The 18,411-nt window shown below is 41.7% G+C and overlaps 1 protein-coding gene across 1 annotated transcript in view; it reads left to right on the top strand.

Moving 5' to 3' along the window:
• Nucleotides 1-18,411, top strand: part of LOC135524359 (RNA polymerase II elongation factor ELL2-like) — a 49,497-nt gene that overhangs the window by 18,166 nt on the left and 12,920 nt on the right. The window contains exons 3-9 of the mRNA XM_064951823.1: nt 403-530; nt 4,924-5,084; nt 12,800-13,044; nt 13,900-14,024; nt 16,490-16,607; nt 17,013-17,469; nt 18,282-18,345. Coding sequence (XP_064807895.1) covers nt 403-530; nt 4,924-5,084; nt 12,800-13,044; nt 13,900-14,024; nt 16,490-16,607; nt 17,013-17,469; nt 18,282-18,345 — 1,298 coding nt within the window. The remainder of the gene's footprint in view (nt 1-402; nt 531-4,923; nt 5,085-12,799; nt 13,045-13,899; nt 14,025-16,489; nt 16,608-17,012; nt 17,470-18,281; nt 18,346-18,411) is intronic.

Below are 18,411 nucleotides of genomic sequence, written 5' to 3'. Positions count from 1 at the left end.
TGACTCATACGTAATGGCAATGACCTCAGACTTCCCATTTACCCTGTTTTGCTCTCCAATTAAATGTGTAGCCTAATTGATGACTAACGTAAGGCTCATCCTTTGCGGTCCTTTATACACTAGTTACCAAAACGTTTCGGATTGTATGACACAAATCCAAGGAGTTTTATTTAGCATGTTTAGAATTCCCACAGGGACCAGCAAAAAAAAAAGGATTGAAATGTATTTACTCAGTTCTGTAAGTCGCTCTGGATAAGAGCATCTGCTAAATTACTCAAATGTAGAATATGCAAACCGAAAGCACAGCTGAATATGCTAAAACTGCTTGGTCATAAACATTTTATAACTTTACACATGATCTCCTCAGTGATCTAATGCGCTCTCTGTTTCCCCCGACAACAGTATATCAAGATCCCTGCCCCGTCCCCAGAAGCCCCAGATGCACTCCGGGTCTTCTCCTTCTACCTGTCCAGTGATAGCAAAGACAAACCTCAGGCCAGCGTTGACTGCATCCACCAGCATGTCTCAGGGTAAGCACACTCTACTGTTTTCAGTCAACCACAGATGGAATTCAGTCAGTTCACAGTAGAGCTGGGCCAATAAACCAAACATTCTCGACACCGACCATACCGATCACTTATTGTCATTATTATCATAATTATTGTCATTATTATCATTGTATTTATTGTTATGGCATCAATTCAGGCATTTTATCATGAACTAGTTCAGGCAGATTGGGACCACAGGGAATTTTGAGACACTGCTCTCTCTCTTGCTCTATCTCTCATTGCTAACGCAAGTAACCCTTGTCTCCATGTGACTGACCGCTAGAAACCAATGACACCTTATCCCACTGTTTTTCTTACCATGTATAGTTCAGTCTTATTTTTGAACTACTCATAAACTCTAACCTTTTTGAGCTAAGCAGTATTTGTTGAAGTCTTGTTTTTCCTTTGAGTTACTGTAAGCACCTATTTAGCGTGCTGTGTGGCTGAAGTTTGAATGCTGGTGTATTTGTATTTTATTAGGATCCCCATTAGCTGTTGCTGAAGCAGCACTTACTATCCCTGGGGTCCACACAACATAAAACATGACATGGTACAGAACATAAATAGACAAGAGCAGCTCAAGGACATAACTACATACATTTTTAAATGGGAAAAATAGACAAAGTCTTGTACTTACACAACAGAGGGACCTACAGTGCCTTGCAAACGTTTTCACATCCTTGGATTTATTCACATTTTATTGTTACAAAGCAGGATTAAAAGCTACTTAATTGTAATTTTTTTGTCAACAATCTACTCAAAATACTCTGTCAAAGTTAATTAACAAAAATGACATGACTAAAATATAGTTGTTGCATAAGTATTCAGCCCATATGTTCAGGCATGTCTAAATTAGTGTAGGAGTAACATTTGTCTTAAAAAATGACATAAGTTACACAGACTGACTTTGTGTGAAATTATAGGGGTTGACATAATTTTTTTTAATGACTAACCCTTCCTCTGCCCCTCATACATACAGTCAGCCAAGTATTGAATTCCATGCACAGATTCAAATACAAAGCCTCATAAAGAAGGGCAGTGATTGTTAGATGGGTAACAATAACAAATTAGACATTGAATATCTCTTTTAAGCATAATCAAGCTAATAATTATGCTGTGGATTGTGTATTAAACCACCCAGACACATCAAAGATACAGTTGTCCTTCTAAACTGAGCTGCAGGACAGGAATGAAACTGCTGAGGGATGTCACCATGAGGCCATTGGTGATTTTAAAACCGAGTTCAATGGCTGTGATGGGAGAACTGTGGATGGATCAACAACATTGTTGTGACCCCACAATAATGACTTAAATTACATAGTGAAAAGAAGAATACACATGTATACAAAATAAATAGAAAACCTGCATCTTGTTTGCAACAAGGCTCTAAAGTAATACTGCAGAAAAAAACTACAAAGGAATACACTTTATGGGTGCAAAGGAGGATCGACAAAGCCCCCATTCTCATCGCCGGGGCTGTAGTGGAGCAGGTTGAGAGCTTCAAGTTCCTTGGTGTCCACATCACCAACAAACTAACATGGTCCAAGCACACCAAGACAGTCATGACGAGAGCACGACAAAGCCTATTCCCCCTCAGGAGACGGAAAAGATTTGGCATGGGTCCTCAGATTCTGAAAGTTCTACAGCTGCACCATGGAGAGTATCCTGACTGGTTGCATTACTGCCTGGTATGGCAACTACTCGGCATCCAACCTCAAGGCACTACAAAGGGTTGTGCGTACTGCCCAGTACATCACTGGGGCCAAGCTTCCTGCCATCCAGGACCTCTATATCAGGTGGTGTCAGAGGAAGACCCTAAAAATTGTCAGATTACAGCCACCCAAGTCATAGACTGTTCTCTCTGCCTGTGGTACCGATGCACAAAGTCTGGTACCAACAGGACCTTAAACGGCTTCTACCCCCAAGCCATAAGACTATTGAACAGCTGACCAAATAGTCACCCAAACTATCTGCATTGACCCTTTTTGCACTAACTCTTGACTCATTGCTGCTGCTACTGTTTTATCTAGCCTGTTGCCTAGTCACTTTACCCCTATCTACATCTACCCCAATTGCCTTGTAACCCTGCACATCGACTCGGTACTGGTACCCCCGGTCTACACCTGTTCTTTAAGAAGCATGTGACAAATAAAATGCGATTTGATTCTGAAAGTAACACACTGTTTGACAACGTAACCGTGTAACCATTGTAATATTACCCAGTTTGAAAAAGGTAAAGTAATCTGAGTACGTAATGCATTACTTTTGTAACATGTTACCCGCAACATTGCACAGGTTGCGGGTAATGGTGAGATCAGTGTTTGTGGTCATGTGGGGGTCAAAGGTAGCTCTGTGCTGCTCTGTTAGAACTAGAGGTCGACCGACTAATTTTTCAATACCGATACCGATTATTGGCGGACCAAAAAAAGCCGATACAGATTAATCGGACAATTTAAAAAATAACAATAATAGATTTTATTTTTAAATGTATTTGTAATAATGACAATTACAACAATACTGAATGAACACTATCTTCAAATAAATAATGAAACATGTTCAATTTGGTTTAAATAATGCAAAAACAAAGTGTTGGGGAAGAAAGTAAAAATGCAATATGTGCCATGTAAAAAAGCTAACGTTTAAGTTCCTTGCTCAGAACATGAGAACATTTGAAAGCTGGTGGTTTCTTTTAACATGAGTCTTCAATATTCCCAGGTAAGAAGTTTTAGGTTGTAGTTTATTATAGGAATTATAGGACTATTTCTCTCTACCATTTGTATTTCATATACCTTTTGACTATTAGATGTTCTTATATGCACTTTAGTATTGCCAGTGTAACAGTATAGCTTCCATCCCTCTCCTCGCCCCTATCTACACTCGAACCAGGAACACATCGACAACAGCCACCCTCAAAGCATTGTTACCCATCGCTCCACAAAAGCCACGGCCCTAGCAGAGCAAGGGGAACAACTACTCCAAGTCTCCAAGCGAGTGACGTCACTGATTTGAAACGCTATTAGCGCGCACCCCTCTAACTAGCTAGCCATTTCACATTGGTTACACTAGGCTAATCTCGGGAGTTGATAAACTTGAAGTCATAAACAGCTCAATGCTTGAAGCATTGCGAAGAGCTGCTGGCAAAACGCACGAAAGTGCTGTTTGAATGAATGCGTGCGAGCCTGCTGCTGCCTACCATCGCTCAGTCAGACTGCTCTATCAAATATAAGTCATAGACTTAATTATAACATAATAACACACAGAAATATGAGCCTTTGGTCATTAATATGGTCGAATCCGGAAACTATCATTTCAAAAACAAAACGTTTATTCTTTCAGTGAAATACGGAACCGTTCCATATTTTATCTAACGGGTGGCATCCATAAGTCTAAATATTCCTGTTACATGTGCACAACCTTCAATGTTATGTCATAATTACGTAAAATTATGGCAAATTAGTTCGCAACGAGCCAGGCGGCCCAAACTGTTGCATATACCCTGACTCTGTTGCAAGAGAAGTGGCACAATTTCCCTAGTTAAAAGAAATGTATGTTAGCAGGCAATATTAACTAAATATGCAGGTTTAAAAATGTATAGTTGTGTATTGATTTTAAGAAAGGCATTCATGTTTATGGTTAGGTACACGTTGGAGCAACGACAGTACTTTTTCCGTGAATGCGCACCGCATCAATTATATGCAACGCAGGACACGCTAGATAAACTAGTAATATCATCAACCATGTGTAGTTAACTAGTGATTATGATTGTTTTTTTATAAGATAAGTTTAATGCTAGCTAGCAACTTACCTTGGCTTCTTACTGCATTCGCTTAACAAGCAGGCTCCTTGTGGAATGCAATGAGAGGCAGGTGGTTGGACTAGTTCAACCGTAAGGTTGCAAGATTGAATCCCCAAGCTGGCAAGGTAAAAATCTGTCGTTCTGCCCCTGAACAAGGCGGTTAACCCACCGTTCCTAGGTCATCATTGAAAATAAGAATGTGTTCTTAATTAACTGACTTGTCTAGTTAAATAAAGGTGTAAATAAATAAATAAAAATACAGATTTCCGATTGTTATGAAACTTGAAATCGGCCCTAATTAATCGGCCATTCCGATTAGTCAGTCGACCTCTAGTTAGCACCGCAGCTCATAGGCATCTTCACTTTGACGTTGTACAGCTTAATGCCATAGCATAGGATGTGAGGAATGAGCATGAGGACAGAAGTCAAAGAACCGGTCATGGGAGTGAGGCATATGTCACACACAGACAAAAACACAAATACACTTTCATGAAATGGTCTATTTAATGGGAAGTAGTGTGTGATATTTTTTACATTACCAGTTGCTGCTATGTGAGCCTGATCCTGTGTTCTCCTCAGGGAGGGCAGGGAGCACCTGGAGGGCCAGGGCAGTATTCAGGACAAGATCACTGTGTGTGCCACTGATGACTCATACCAGATGACCCGAGAGCGCATGTCTCAGGTTGAGAAGGACATCATGAGCAGGTCGGCCATCGAGATCAAACCAGGCTCTACACATGGTAAGTCTGCAGTCACAGGCTGCCTTTACCTATGCTGACTGCGTTAGGTCCAAACCAGCTTCATAAGGAGCCCTTTGCTGCCTGGGGATCAAGGGAAAAATAATGGAGGTGTTTAATGTTCTCGGAAAGCTTCTAATCCATCGCCTTCTACCATCTTGTCCTGCTGATAATTGCCATATGGTGTGAAAGTTTTCCCATTGATCAAAGTACTGGGTTGCAATTATTCATGCGAGAGGGGATGCCTCTTTTTCTTCTCCTTTTCCCTTCATTTTGACCAGATTGCTTAGGCACGTTGCCAACCTGCCTACCAGCTCCATTCATGTGATTGAGTTTGCCAGAAGTATGCACTAACTAGTCTCATGCTGAGTGGATGAAGTTTTGCCTAAGAGTTTAATTACAGTGGCTGCGACTCAATTAGTTTTCATCTATTGAAAAACTGAATAATATATGTAGATTCTTTGAAGCAAAGGCCATAATTCATCATAAGAACTTATGAACTAATGAAGATCTAAATTAAAACACTGTTTATTTGCGCCACAAAGTAAATCAATTATTGTGGGAGCATACCAGTGCTGTACATGTCTTTACACAGCATCTGAACCAGTGGGACCGTTGGAATGTGCATTAGTTATAATTCATCCAGGAGGAGGGTGTATACACAGGCTTCTGTGTCTTCTGATGGGTTATGTCTTGTTGTCTGAAGGGACATGTTGCAGATGCTGTGTATTATAACCTGGACACACAAAAAATTGCTGCGTTTATGACGTTATACTAGTGGCTTTAAGCCACATGAAGCTCATCTTTGCACACACTGACAGTTTTACACATATTGTCTAAAACATAATTATAACATTAATGGTAATTCCTGCACAAGCCATTTTCTACAGCTGTTGAAGCCAGCAGCACACATGACCTCCCATGCTCTGCTGCTGAAAATGGGCCTCTTGAGTGTTCTTGCACAACCCAGTTAAATGTAGCTGGCATGTTTACTGTGTAATATCTCTGCTGAATGAGTACAAAAATAGAGCTATTTCTTATCCAATCACATAATTTTTACATTAAAGTTTATCAAGTAGAAATTTAGAAGTCCACTTGCAGCCTTAACCTGGTAACATTGACATTGGTTCTCATGTTTCATAGGGTGTAAGGCACACAATTGGGCTCTTTTTCCCACAGCATGGACAGAACAGGACAGTAAAGGTGCCCATATACTTGATATCAAAGGGAACTTAAATGAAAGGGTCATAAACAATACATCATATGTGCTATGGACACAAACCGACATCTTTCTAAATACCAACCATCTATGATTTTAGTTGTAATGTATGGCTCAAAAACCTGTACTTTCCCAGCGAAAGGATTGCTGAAGAAATTCTGCAAAAGGCATTTTAAGGTCATCACTGACCATTCTTTACAAAACTGTCTTATGAAGGGAAAAATCATTTTTTTAGTTCAGTAGTGATAAAAGTATTGGGAAGCTATATCTGGAAACCCATTGGCAGCCCCATCTCCCACCACTTGTATGCTGTGATTACAACTTTTTGAGGTCGGTTTTGGCTGGATTCTTTATTTTTTTTATCATGGTTTTTGATTTTGGTTTTGATTCATATTATGCAATAATGACATTGATTTTAGAGCTATTTTTATTTATTTTTTGGTTACTTTTCAACCTTTTTTTCCCTTCCCAATTTTGTGGTATCCATTTTGGTAGTTAGTCTTGTCTCCTCGCTGCAACTCCAGTTCAGACTCGGGAGAGGTGAAGGTCGAGAACCGTGTGTCCTCCAAAACACAACCCAACCAAGCTGTTTTGCTTCTTGACACAATGCCCACTTAACCCAGACGCCAGCTGCACCAATGTGTTGGAGAAAACACAGTACAGCTGTGTCAGCGTGCACTGCGTCCGCCCCCCCACGCCACAGGAGTCACTAGTGCGCGATGGGACAAGGACATCCCTGCCGGCCTAACCCGGACGACGCTGGGCCAATTGTGCGCTGCCAAATGGGTCTCCCGGTCGCGGCTGGACAGAGACTGAACTCGAATCCAGAATGTCTTTTAATAGAAATTACAAAGCCAAAAATGGAAAATATTCCATTCTCTGTCAGGTCCAAATTTGGTAGACATCAGTAGAAAATAGAAAATTGTTAAGAAATAATCAAATATTGCAGTTTTGTGTGTACCTTTTTTAAATATTATTTTGTGCTTTTGAGACATTATTTTTAATTCCTTAATGTCATCGTCTCATCTCTGCTCAGGGAGTAGCTGCTGGCAAGCCAGACCATTTAACATGATCTCTGTGCTCCCAATACTATACTGTCTTTAGTCATCCTATTTAGCTCGGCTAGCCTGCCTATGTATGCTACAGAGCTGTCTGACAAAATTTGACTCGTTCTTCAAGGTAGATAAGGCATACTTTAACAAACTGTCTCTCCCTCTCATGTTGTTTGTTATTTTACCTTTATTTAACTAGGCAAGTCACTTAAGAACAAATTCTTATTGTCAATGACGGCCTAGGAACGGTGGGTTGACTGTCTTGTTCAGGGGCAGAACAACTGATATTTATCTTGTCTGCTCGGGGATTCGAGTCAATGCTCTAACCACTAGGCTACCTGCCGCCCCTGAACAAGTCCTCTCATGTGGTCTGTGCGTATCTAACCTAACATAGTAAGTGTAAAATTGTATCCATCTTTCCAAGCCTGAAAAAACCGACTCAATGTATAATGGGTATTTTTAGTTTTATTTAACCTTTTATTTTAACAGGGAAGACATATTGAGACCTACACTATATATGCAAGAGTATGTGGACACCGCTTCAAATGAGTGTATTTGGCTATTTCAACCACACCCGTTGCTGACAGGTGTATAAAATCGAGCACACATCCATGCAATCGCCATAGGGAAACATTGGCAGTAGAATGGCCCATACTGAAGAGCTCTGACTTTCAACGTGGCACCGTCATGGGATGCCACCATTCCAACTTGTCAGTTCGGCAAATTTCTGCCCTGCTAGAGCTGCCCCGGTCAACTGTAAGTGCTGTTATTCTGAAGTGGGAACATCTAGGAACAACAATGGCTTAGCCACAAAGTGCTAGGCCACTCAAGCTCCAGAACGGGACCAGCGAGAGCTGAAGCGCACAGCGTGTAAAAATGGTCTGTCCTCTGTTGCAACACTCGCTACCGAGTTCCAAACTGCCTCTGGAAGCAACGTCAGGACAATAACTGTCAATCGGGAGCTTCATCAAATGGGTTTAAGTCCAAACAGCCGCACACAAGCCTAAGATCACCATGCGCGATGCCAAGCGTCGGCTGGAGTGGTGTAAAGCTTGCCGTCATTGGACTCTGAAGCAGTGGAAACGCGTTCTCTGGAGTGATGAATCACGCTTCATCATCTGGCAGTCCAACGGACAAATCTGGGTTTGGCGGATGCCAGGAGAACGCTACCTTCCGAATGCATAGTGCCAATTGTAAAGATTGGTGGAGGAGGAATAATGGTCTTAGGCTGTTTTTCATGGTTCAGGCTAGGCCCTGAAAGGAAATCTTAATGCTACAGCATACAATACATTCTAGACGATTCTGTGCCTCCAACTTAGTGGCAACAGTATGGGGGAAGGCCCTTTCCTGTTTCAGCATGACAATGCCCTTGTCCATAATGTGAGGTCCATACAGAAATGGTTTGTTGAGATTGGTGTGGAAAACTTGACTTGCCTTTACAGAGCCCTGACCTCAACCCCATCGAACACCTTTGAGATGAATTTGAACGCTGACTGCGAGCCAGACCTAATCGCCCAACATCAGTGCTTGACCTCACTGATGCTCTTGTGGTTGAATGGAAGTAAGTCCCCACAGCAATGTCCCAACATCTAATGGAAAGCCTTCCCAGAAGAGTGGAGGCTGTTATAGAAGCAAAGGGGGACCAACTCGATATTAATGCCCCTGATTTTGGAATTAATGTTTAACGAGCAGGTGTCCACATACGTTTTGTCATGCAGTGTATGTCAGTCACTATACCAGTCATGGCAGTGTATTTGTGTAGGAATGTATATATTTTTTGTGCTTCCCATTACTTTTTGTATTTAGAGATCGATTGGGTGTAATGTGTGAATTTACATTGTGTATACAGGGCGCATTTGTAAAAGAGATCTAAGTCCCCAATCAATACTTTAAATTGCCTGAAACGCACCAGAACGTGAAGATGAAATGTATTTACATTTTTGACCAAGCAATAAGGTGCATTAAAACTAAAATCAGATTTACCTAGCTCAGTGGAAACCCTAGGAACCTTGTTAACCAATCCTGTGAACGGGTTAGGCAACTCGGGCGTCTATAATTTAACAGCAAAGTTAGATAAGACAGAAATTGATGAAGTCGTGCCGTCTAAACAAAAAGGGGAAAATGTAGAGATCTATGGGTCTTTAGCGAAGTCCAGCCAACCTTTTGATGCAGTGATGAGTAAAAAAAAAAACAAAGGGCACTATGGTAGATGCATCCAAAGGTTTAAGAGTAGTAACAACTGCACTTGGATAAATAATATTACCATAATCAAGAACAGATCAAAAGGTAGACTGAATAATCTGCTTCCTGCTTCTTAGAAAAAGGCACAATCTGTTTCTTTAGAAATGCCGACTTTAAATCTTAGCTTCTTTACCAGCTTATCTACAGTATGATTTTCTTTTTTAAACGTCAAATCCCATATCAATCCAAATGCATATGTATGTAGGTATGTATATGCGGCAAACGTTCAATTGGAGAACCATCTAATGAGTGAACATCTACTTCATCTGAAACATTATCAGGAGAGTTTGAAAACGACACGTGAGACATGACACCTAGTTAATTACCACGTTTCTGCGCTGAACTCGGTTGAACATTTGCTTAATGTAAACTACAACTCCCATCAGTTCAGCGTCCCACATAGTTCTTGACTTGATTTCTCTCGTGAATGATTTGATTTCACCCTAGAGAAAGGGCGTGTTGGGCTCACAAAATAAAAATACTACGTGGAATTCAAGTAATGAACCGACGTTAGTCAATTAGTTGTTTAATAACTGAAACCCCCTCCAAAATATCTGTTAATAGCTCCGCATTAGCTAGTATTGAGGTTAAGAAAGGTTATGCTTGGTTGGGTCTGGTTTGACTCATTTATCTGGTAAGGAGAACATCAGGTAGCAGTAGGACATGCCAATACACCCAAGGAGTGAGGAATACCACAAACTGTGTGCTGTCTCTGAGATGAGATAATAAGCCAAGATCATAATTCTCTGTGATCACTAAAGATCCTATGGCACTTAATGCTGGAGTAGAACTTAACCCTGCCCTCCTGGCTAAACTCCAACCTGGGAACCATGGAGAACTCATCCTAAGCCTGTTATAGGCTCACTAACTCCTCACTTCTCTGCTTGGTCTGGTGTCAGTCTGACGTACATGACTTATTGTTGTAATGCATTACACCTTGGTGATACAGGCTGAGGAACACCCGATAATCTCAAACTGAGCTATGATGGTCTTCGGTGTAACTATACATGTTGGATGAATGCTACTGTTGTGGTTTCAATGTGATAAACATTGGTGTATCCAAACATTACTATCTAGTATAGGGTTGTCACGGTACCAGTATCGCAATACTACAATACCTGATTTTCTATGGCAAACAGGAAGACACAAAGCAAACGTAACTCTTTGGTCCTTTAAAAAAGTTACTGTATGTAAAATGTTGCATGCTGTAGCATGGAAAATAAATGTGATTCTGTTTTTGATTTTGTACGCCATGATGTTGAACAAATATTTTTTTACAAACGAGGAAACCAACCCATATCATATTTCTGAAAAGCAACTTATGTTTCAGTCAAGCATGTGCAGTAGAAAAATAGCGTTTTACAAACCTTCCCATAACCAACTACATGACAAGCAGATTTAATTTATTGTTAGCGTCTAGTCGCTGCTTGTTTTAAAATGAGGCAATACAGGCTATTTCTCTACACGACAGGAAGATATTGGACTGTAAAATGTATGCGTCTTGAACCAGAGTAGCTGTTACGACAAGCTCTCGAAACTACATTGCATTTGGCAAAAGCAGAGATTTACCCTCAGGCCCAGAGTTGATAAAAAAAAACAATAGTTTGATGTTACGAGGGCTCATATATGTTGTTGATATCGTCATTTTTCACATTAAAGAAAATGTCATGAATTGTTTGTATAATGTTTGATGCATAACGCATAAGAATAGAGACATTTTGGTGACTTGTTATTCAATATCTTTAACATTATTACATTCCAGTTGTGCAACAACTGTGGCCTTTTTGGAAATGTGAACTTGAGTGCATGGAGCCAAATAATTGACATACTCCGTAAAATACTATTTAGCTTGTCATATCTAAACCTACCCTAGCTCCCGGTTAGCACAGCGGTCTAAGACGCTGCCTCTCAGTGCTGGAGGCATCGCTACAGACCCTGGTTCCATTCCAGGCTGTATCACAACCGGCTGTGATTGGGAGTCCTATAGAGCAGCGCACAATTGGCCCAGCGTCCTTTGGGTTTGGCTGGGGTAGGCCGTCATTGTAAATAATAATTTATTCTTAACTGACTTACCTAGTTAAATGAAATATAATAGATCAACTCTTTCACGTACAATACTTTACGTAATGCAGAAGATGCATGATACCAGAACCACACTGCTCCCACGTAGAGGCTGTGCTTTTCATCCTATAGCAACCTTGAAAGCAGATCTTAAACGTTTAATGAGATTAGGTTGGGGAGATACATCTACATACAGTATAAGCACCACCATGTCCTGCTGGCTTGGAGCCAGGTTAATTAGTGCTGCAACAGGAAAAATGGTCTCTGTGTGTGAGTGCGCAAGGTGCTTTAGTTTCCATGCTCCTCTGTTTGCACAGGAACTGGCCAACCTCACTGTCAACCCTTTCACTGCAGTCCAAGCCTGGTGCTGCGTACCAACACTTCGATCACACCGACAGCGTCATTGCGGTTTGGTACACCAGAATTGCATTCATTTCCAATGAAGGGATGTGTTTGTCTTGGGGCAGTGTGGTGTGGTGCATCCATTGGATTTATCGAACGTACGCGTCAAACCTGTATGTGTAGACGGCTTGACAGAAACGGTAGCAGAAGGTGAATGTTGAACTTTTGTTGCATAAATATCCAGATGATGCTGTGTACTATTTTGCGCAAGGATGCTGTCGGTGTGATCAAAGGGTTAGTGTGTATGTGTACAGGAGGCTTTCATGAGATCTGGCTAAATATTTTAAGACGCTATTTCCTACTAGGGACACAAGGTGCCGTTCCTGTTTGCAGTGTTTGCATACTGTATATATAACTGACATCTGTCAAGACAAAGTTTTGCTTCTGGCCCTTGTCACATTAGACCAGGCCTTTTTTGCATAACTGGTCTGGGCTATTCAGAGAAGTGTCTGTGTATTTTGAATCCTGTTCAGAGGCAGTTAGAACAAGCATAACACTTCCATCGCCACTTGTCACATTTCCAGTGTACTGCTTCTATGAGAGCTTTGAATTTTCCAAGTCATAATTGTGGTAATTGCTGAAACTTTCATTGACTGCTGAGCACAAAACCACTGCTTTTCACTTGGTAACAGTAGCTTAGATGTGTAAGAAGGTAGCTTTTATGCCGAAAATATATTTTGTAAGTTACTAAACATTTTTCTCGTCACATGGCGCCTCTCTGTGCATCTCCCTTTCTCTGTCAGGTAAATGTGTGAAGATCCAGAGGAAGCAGGGCCTGTCGTCAGGCATGGACAGCAGCAGCAACAAGAACTCCCCTAACAACAAGAAGAGCGGGGCCCCCAGCCCAGTAGCCCTCAGGCCCCTGAGAGACCGCATCATCCACGTCCTGGCCTTAAAGCCATACAGGAAGCCTGAGCTGCTGTTGTGGCTGGAGAGGGAGAGGGCCACTCCCAAGGACAAGACTGACCTGGGAGCAGTACTGGATGAGGTGAGACCTGTAGAACGCAACACTGCACAACACTAAAACTGTACTCAGATACTTGGCTGCAGACATGTACATGGTAGGTGCTGGTTTCATTAAGTGGAGATATAACTCAATAATGCACAACTTTTGCATATTTTATTCCAATTGTAATGCATTTGAAATGAATAAACAATCTATTTTGTAAATGAAACATTTAAAACATCACAGCAACTTTCACGTTGAAAGAAAGGACAGGGTCTTTAAAAGTGCCTCTGATTCAGCTGCATCTATAAGCAATTCTAAATCCCCCCCAGGGATTCCAAATGGAAACACTGTAGAGTAGCTGCTCTGTCTCCCTTGCTCGCTCTCTACATCCACTCAGAATCTAATGCTAATGGCTCCTTTTACAACCAAATGTTGAGCAGCTAAGTGATCTCAGTTGGTATATTTGAGGCGTACTTCCTGTTCTGGGTATGTTTGGGAGTCCCAGTGCAGTCATACAAGGAGCGACTGTGTCGCTACTGCTACTGCCTCTACTGGTAGCTGTAATTAGAGCTGTGCTTTAATTATGTCTGGAGGAGAAGACAGTGTTTCCACCGGGGAGGGTGGGGTGTCTCCAGCCAGGCCAGTACTACTCTGACAAATGGATGTTGTCTGTCACAGAGGCTCTCTGGGTAGTCGAGATTTGGTACTGTTTTTGTGACTAACTTGGTACACTGCTAGTGTAATTGCTGTGTTTGCTATCAATTACTTTAATGGTGAACAATGTATTATTATTCTGACAGCCTGCCAGTTGAGCCTGTCTTTTAACTGGGGTCAAAAGTGTATTTTAATGCTACAGGGACAGAGGGTTCAAATGTGTTTGTCATTGATTTGCAGGTTGCTAAACTGAACCACAAAGACCACAGCTTTACCCTGAAGGATGAGTTCTACAGGCACATCCAAAAGGATTGGCCCGGTTACCTGGAGGAAGAGAAGCCACTCATCCATAGGCTCCTGGCCAGGTGGGTGTGGCTTGTACTTCTACTCACCTGTCTTCTCTACCATCATACTCTCCTTCACATTTTCACCACTGAATATTTAAATATGTACCTGTATCAACATGTTGGTGTCATGGCGGAGAGTCCCCGAGTCTGTAGTTTATCTTAATTTAACCTTTAAGCATCAGTAATTGGATGATGACCTCTTCTAAGTAGCAGGGTGCTCTGATGCTTTTTGACAACGTGCTGCCGTTGAGACTACTGGATTACTGTGGCAGGCCGCTGTGATCATGGTGAAAGGAGAGACTCTAAATGACTATTTCTCTACACAGATACATTTCTTAACGGGCACATCAAAGCGGGGAGAGAAATATTCTCTGCTTGGTGTTGTCAAATAGCATTAAGGTAGAGGAAGGTAGCCTGGCTGAGCTGTTCAGACTGAGAGTGGACGTCATCCCACGTTAAGTACGTGTCCTATCCTGCCACTGGTCAGTTAGGGGGTGGGTTTCATAAGCTTTTTGGATGGACCTCCTGCCTGCTTATTGTTTCCATTCTGTTTACACTACTCAGATGTTCTAAAGAGAGCTCTGAATGGAAGTGGACATGTTGTTTTACTGCATGTACAGGGTAAGGTTGATGTGGCTCATCAGTGTATGACCGTTTAAAAACAAAACATGTTTTCGATATCAGAGCCGTTCCTTATAGTTTATCCAGAAAGCAACCATATTGCTGGAAGCCTAGTCTGTCAGAGGGTCTCATGTATGGAATGTCCTGAAAGCCAGTGGTCATGTGGCTGCTGTGGGAGGTATGATGGAACTCTGATTCCAGTGAGGTTTCTGTGAGGAAGGAGCTGGAGGAAGCAGATTGCCAGTGGAGAGAGGAGTGTTTGGCCTAACAGAGCCTGCATCTGGCACCATTGTTCTCCTCACTGAAGTGACTGGACACCGCTCTGTCTTAGTGCCTGCCTCTTGCAGATGTAATCTGTGTTCTGTAACCTAGAAACACTACAAACAGCCTAACACTTTGAAACATGCTGAAAAATGTGTCAGTTTCACCCTGAGGTCAAGTGTAGATAATGGGAGTGTAACATCTGTCTGACAATGTGGTCTATTTGTTCTAATGCAATATTCATGTGAACAGCTGCGTCAAGGTGGACTTTGCAGTAACCAACCGGTTCAACCTGTTTTGTGTTGTGTTTTCCTCTGTTAACATGGCCCCACCTCGCTCACTTCTCTGTAAACCATGCAATTGCATTTGGAGTTTGAACCATTATTTACTTAAGTGATAATGCCAGAGGAGCCGGTGTTTGGAGGAAATATTGGCACGGGTGTTAGGCCCGAGAAAAAGTTGAGGTCCGGCAAACCGTGCCAATATATCCTCCAAACACCGGCTTCGAGGGCATTCTCATGTTTATACAACCAGTTACCAACATATTAGAATAATGATTTACATATATTCATATAACATGTTTTAATTTATTCTACTACTATTCTACTATACTATTTCATTCTTCCACAAGATATAGTCCCGACACACACACCTTCCTAAGCGGCGTTCTATCGGTTTGGTTGCCAGACTCATTCAGTCGTTATGTTCTGTATCTATGGACGCGACCCAGTCGTTCGTTCTAAATGTTCCACTGCCATCCTGACTGGCAACATTCTTATCCCTTGCTTGCTAGCGAGCTAATTTACAGCTACGTCAAACACTAGTGCAGCCAGAATAACAACGAAGTAGCTGCATTTGCGTTTGTTTAAGGTGTTTTCTAGTGACATTGTAATGGATGTACTCAAATAAATTCGCTAAAGATGCCCAATTTCGCCTGCCGTAGGAAATTTGCACTCTCGTTAGCACACTGTTGTTCAGAGGAGCTAGCTAACACAATCACTTCAAACTGAAACTGGAAAGACGGCAAACTAGCTGCACTTTGTTTCATTTTTCATGTTTTCTATTGATAATTTGTATGGATATATACAAAGAACAATGCTGATTTTGACGGGATGAGAACAGCTGCCTGCCTGTCTGTCTCATCCCGACTCCCGACACGTTTAACATTACTATGGGACAGCTGAAGATTGAATTTGAATATAGAAACAATGTTGCAAATATCGGAGACTGACCACAAGGTTTATACAAATATCCACTGTTGAAAACTAAATGTTAGTCTAAAAGAAATGTGAGATCATTTCTAGATGCTTTTTTTATATAGTGGAGAAAGTTTATAACTTCCCTGCCTGGGCTGATGAGACAGTGGATTGCACAAATGGAACAGAGTAAATAGGCCTTTAAAAGTCATAGATTTAGCCGGTGGTAACTTGTGGAATTGACACCAGCTAAAATGAGTTTTTAACCAGTCTGCATTCCGGATTAGACCTACACGTTGTATAAAAAATAATGAATCTGTCAAAAAAATTAGTTAAGCATGGGTTATCTGCCCTAACATAAACGGAATAGCAAAATAAAAATGTCTTCCCCTTTTAATGTTGCAGGAAACTGCAGCCACTGAGCAGCAGTAGCCAGTTGAAGAGTTTCCAGTCAAACCATTCATTCCACAAAACCCCTGCGGATTCTCCGTCACAACTCAGCCCGGTCAAGACTCCCTCTGTGGTAAATACTCTCCTACCTAACTCTAAAAGAATTCCTACATCCTGCCCTTACTCATTGTTTTTCTTAAAAGCTTGAGATTGTGCATTCTCTTATAAATAATAATAAATAAGAGAATGCACCTATTAATTTCAGGGGTTAAATAATGTATGTTTGAATAGTGTTATGCCTTTTGACTTGGGCCTACTGCAGAATAAGCTTGAGTAAAGGAGAAATGAGAGGAAAGTTGCTTGGTTTGGTAGTATCTGCTTTTTATTCATTGGAGTGCTGGAGGCAGTTCAGTTACTGACATTTTCAGGAGCCAGTTAGGATGTTTAATGTAGAGGAGCCATTCCTTTCAACTGTAGGGTAAGTTGGTCTTCGCTAAGTAGTATTACAGGTAAAACCTCTTCTTTACCCTTCTCATAGAAACGCCCCGTGCCCTCCGACCTGTCTGATTATCAGACCCCCAAGAAGCAAAGACTATTAGACCACAGTTTATCCCTGCAGTCTCCTTCCAATGGACAGCTTGGTCCCTTTGGAGCCCGTAGCTCATCTGGTCCAGGCAACACCATTGTACAGACCAAAACAGAGTTTGAGAGAACCAACAATCACGTCCAGGGAAGCCCTAATGGTCTCTACACAAGGCATAAATTGAGTTGCTCCTCCAGTATTCCCAAGCTGGAGAGGACAGAGCCAGGCTTAGCAGTACCAAGCCCCAAGGCTCCACAGACTGAGCCCTCCATCTGCACTGATCAGCAGTTAGCCAACGGCCAGCACAAAAAGAAGAAGTCCAAGAAGCACAAAGACAAGGACAGGGAGCGCTTAAAACAGGACTGGATAGAGAACAGTCCCGACCTGAAACAGAACCAGGAAAACATCACTGGTAAGATAAGCACCATCTCATTCCCAATGTAATTTTCAACTAAATGATATCATTTTGAGGCCTTGTTGACTATAATGATAGCAGCAACAGAACATGTTGATAATGATACAGTAATGACATCAAAGCATATATTTACAGCACCACTGGTCTATGACCGCATTGAAATCAGAAGTTTAATCATTTACAATAACCATCTAATCAGTGTATTTGAGCCAACAAGATTACAGGAAAGACTGCCCAGTATTTGTATACATACAAATAAACACTCTCCGTATACATAAACACTGTCCTTAAAACTTTCCATTTGCAAAGTAGTAAAAACCCAGTCAAAATGTCTGTTTTCCTAACCCATATTTATTACAGTAGTAAAAAAAACGACCTGCTCCAGAAAAGTATTTTGAAACGTCAAAGGGATCGGTCCCCAATAGTTTGGGTGACATATCTAGATATACGGCTCACAGTGAATTGCTGTAGGTTTTAAACAGAGTGGCGACAAATCAATGCTCTGAAGAGAATTTCCAGTGGAAAGGGTGCTGTGTATGTAGCTTCCGCTAGCAACCCCCATCCCTTTCCCTGGCTAGTGTGTAAATGATTCTGTGGAACAGCTGGGTGACCCACGGTCCATCGAGTCAGCAGGCTGCTCTGACTCCCAATCTGGGGCGCTTCTGGCGTCACTGCCTGCCTTGTAGCAGGTCTCTTATCCGTAGTAGTGATAAACGACTCCATCAGCCTTGGTATGATATGAGTTTTATCACGTTTGCATTGGCAGATTACATGAACTTTTTTTTCTCTCTGCTTGTTTTTATCTCCAGACAATGAGGGGGCTAAAACACCTGTCACTCGTACATCACCGGAGGAGCTGCCCGACTTTTTAATGTAAGTTTAAACACACTGCTTCATTCACAAGTTCTCCAGAATCGCCCTGGGTTGCTGAGTTGTACT

This window comes from Oncorhynchus masou, chromosome 31 (genome assembly GCF_036934945.1).
Source record: "Oncorhynchus masou masou isolate Uvic2021 chromosome 31, UVic_Omas_1.1, whole genome shotgun sequence".
Taxonomy (NCBI): Eukaryota; Metazoa; Chordata; class Actinopteri; order Salmoniformes; family Salmonidae; genus Oncorhynchus; species Oncorhynchus masou.
Note: the sequence above shows the minus strand (reverse complement) of the source record. Positions and strands in the feature narration are given on the sequence as shown.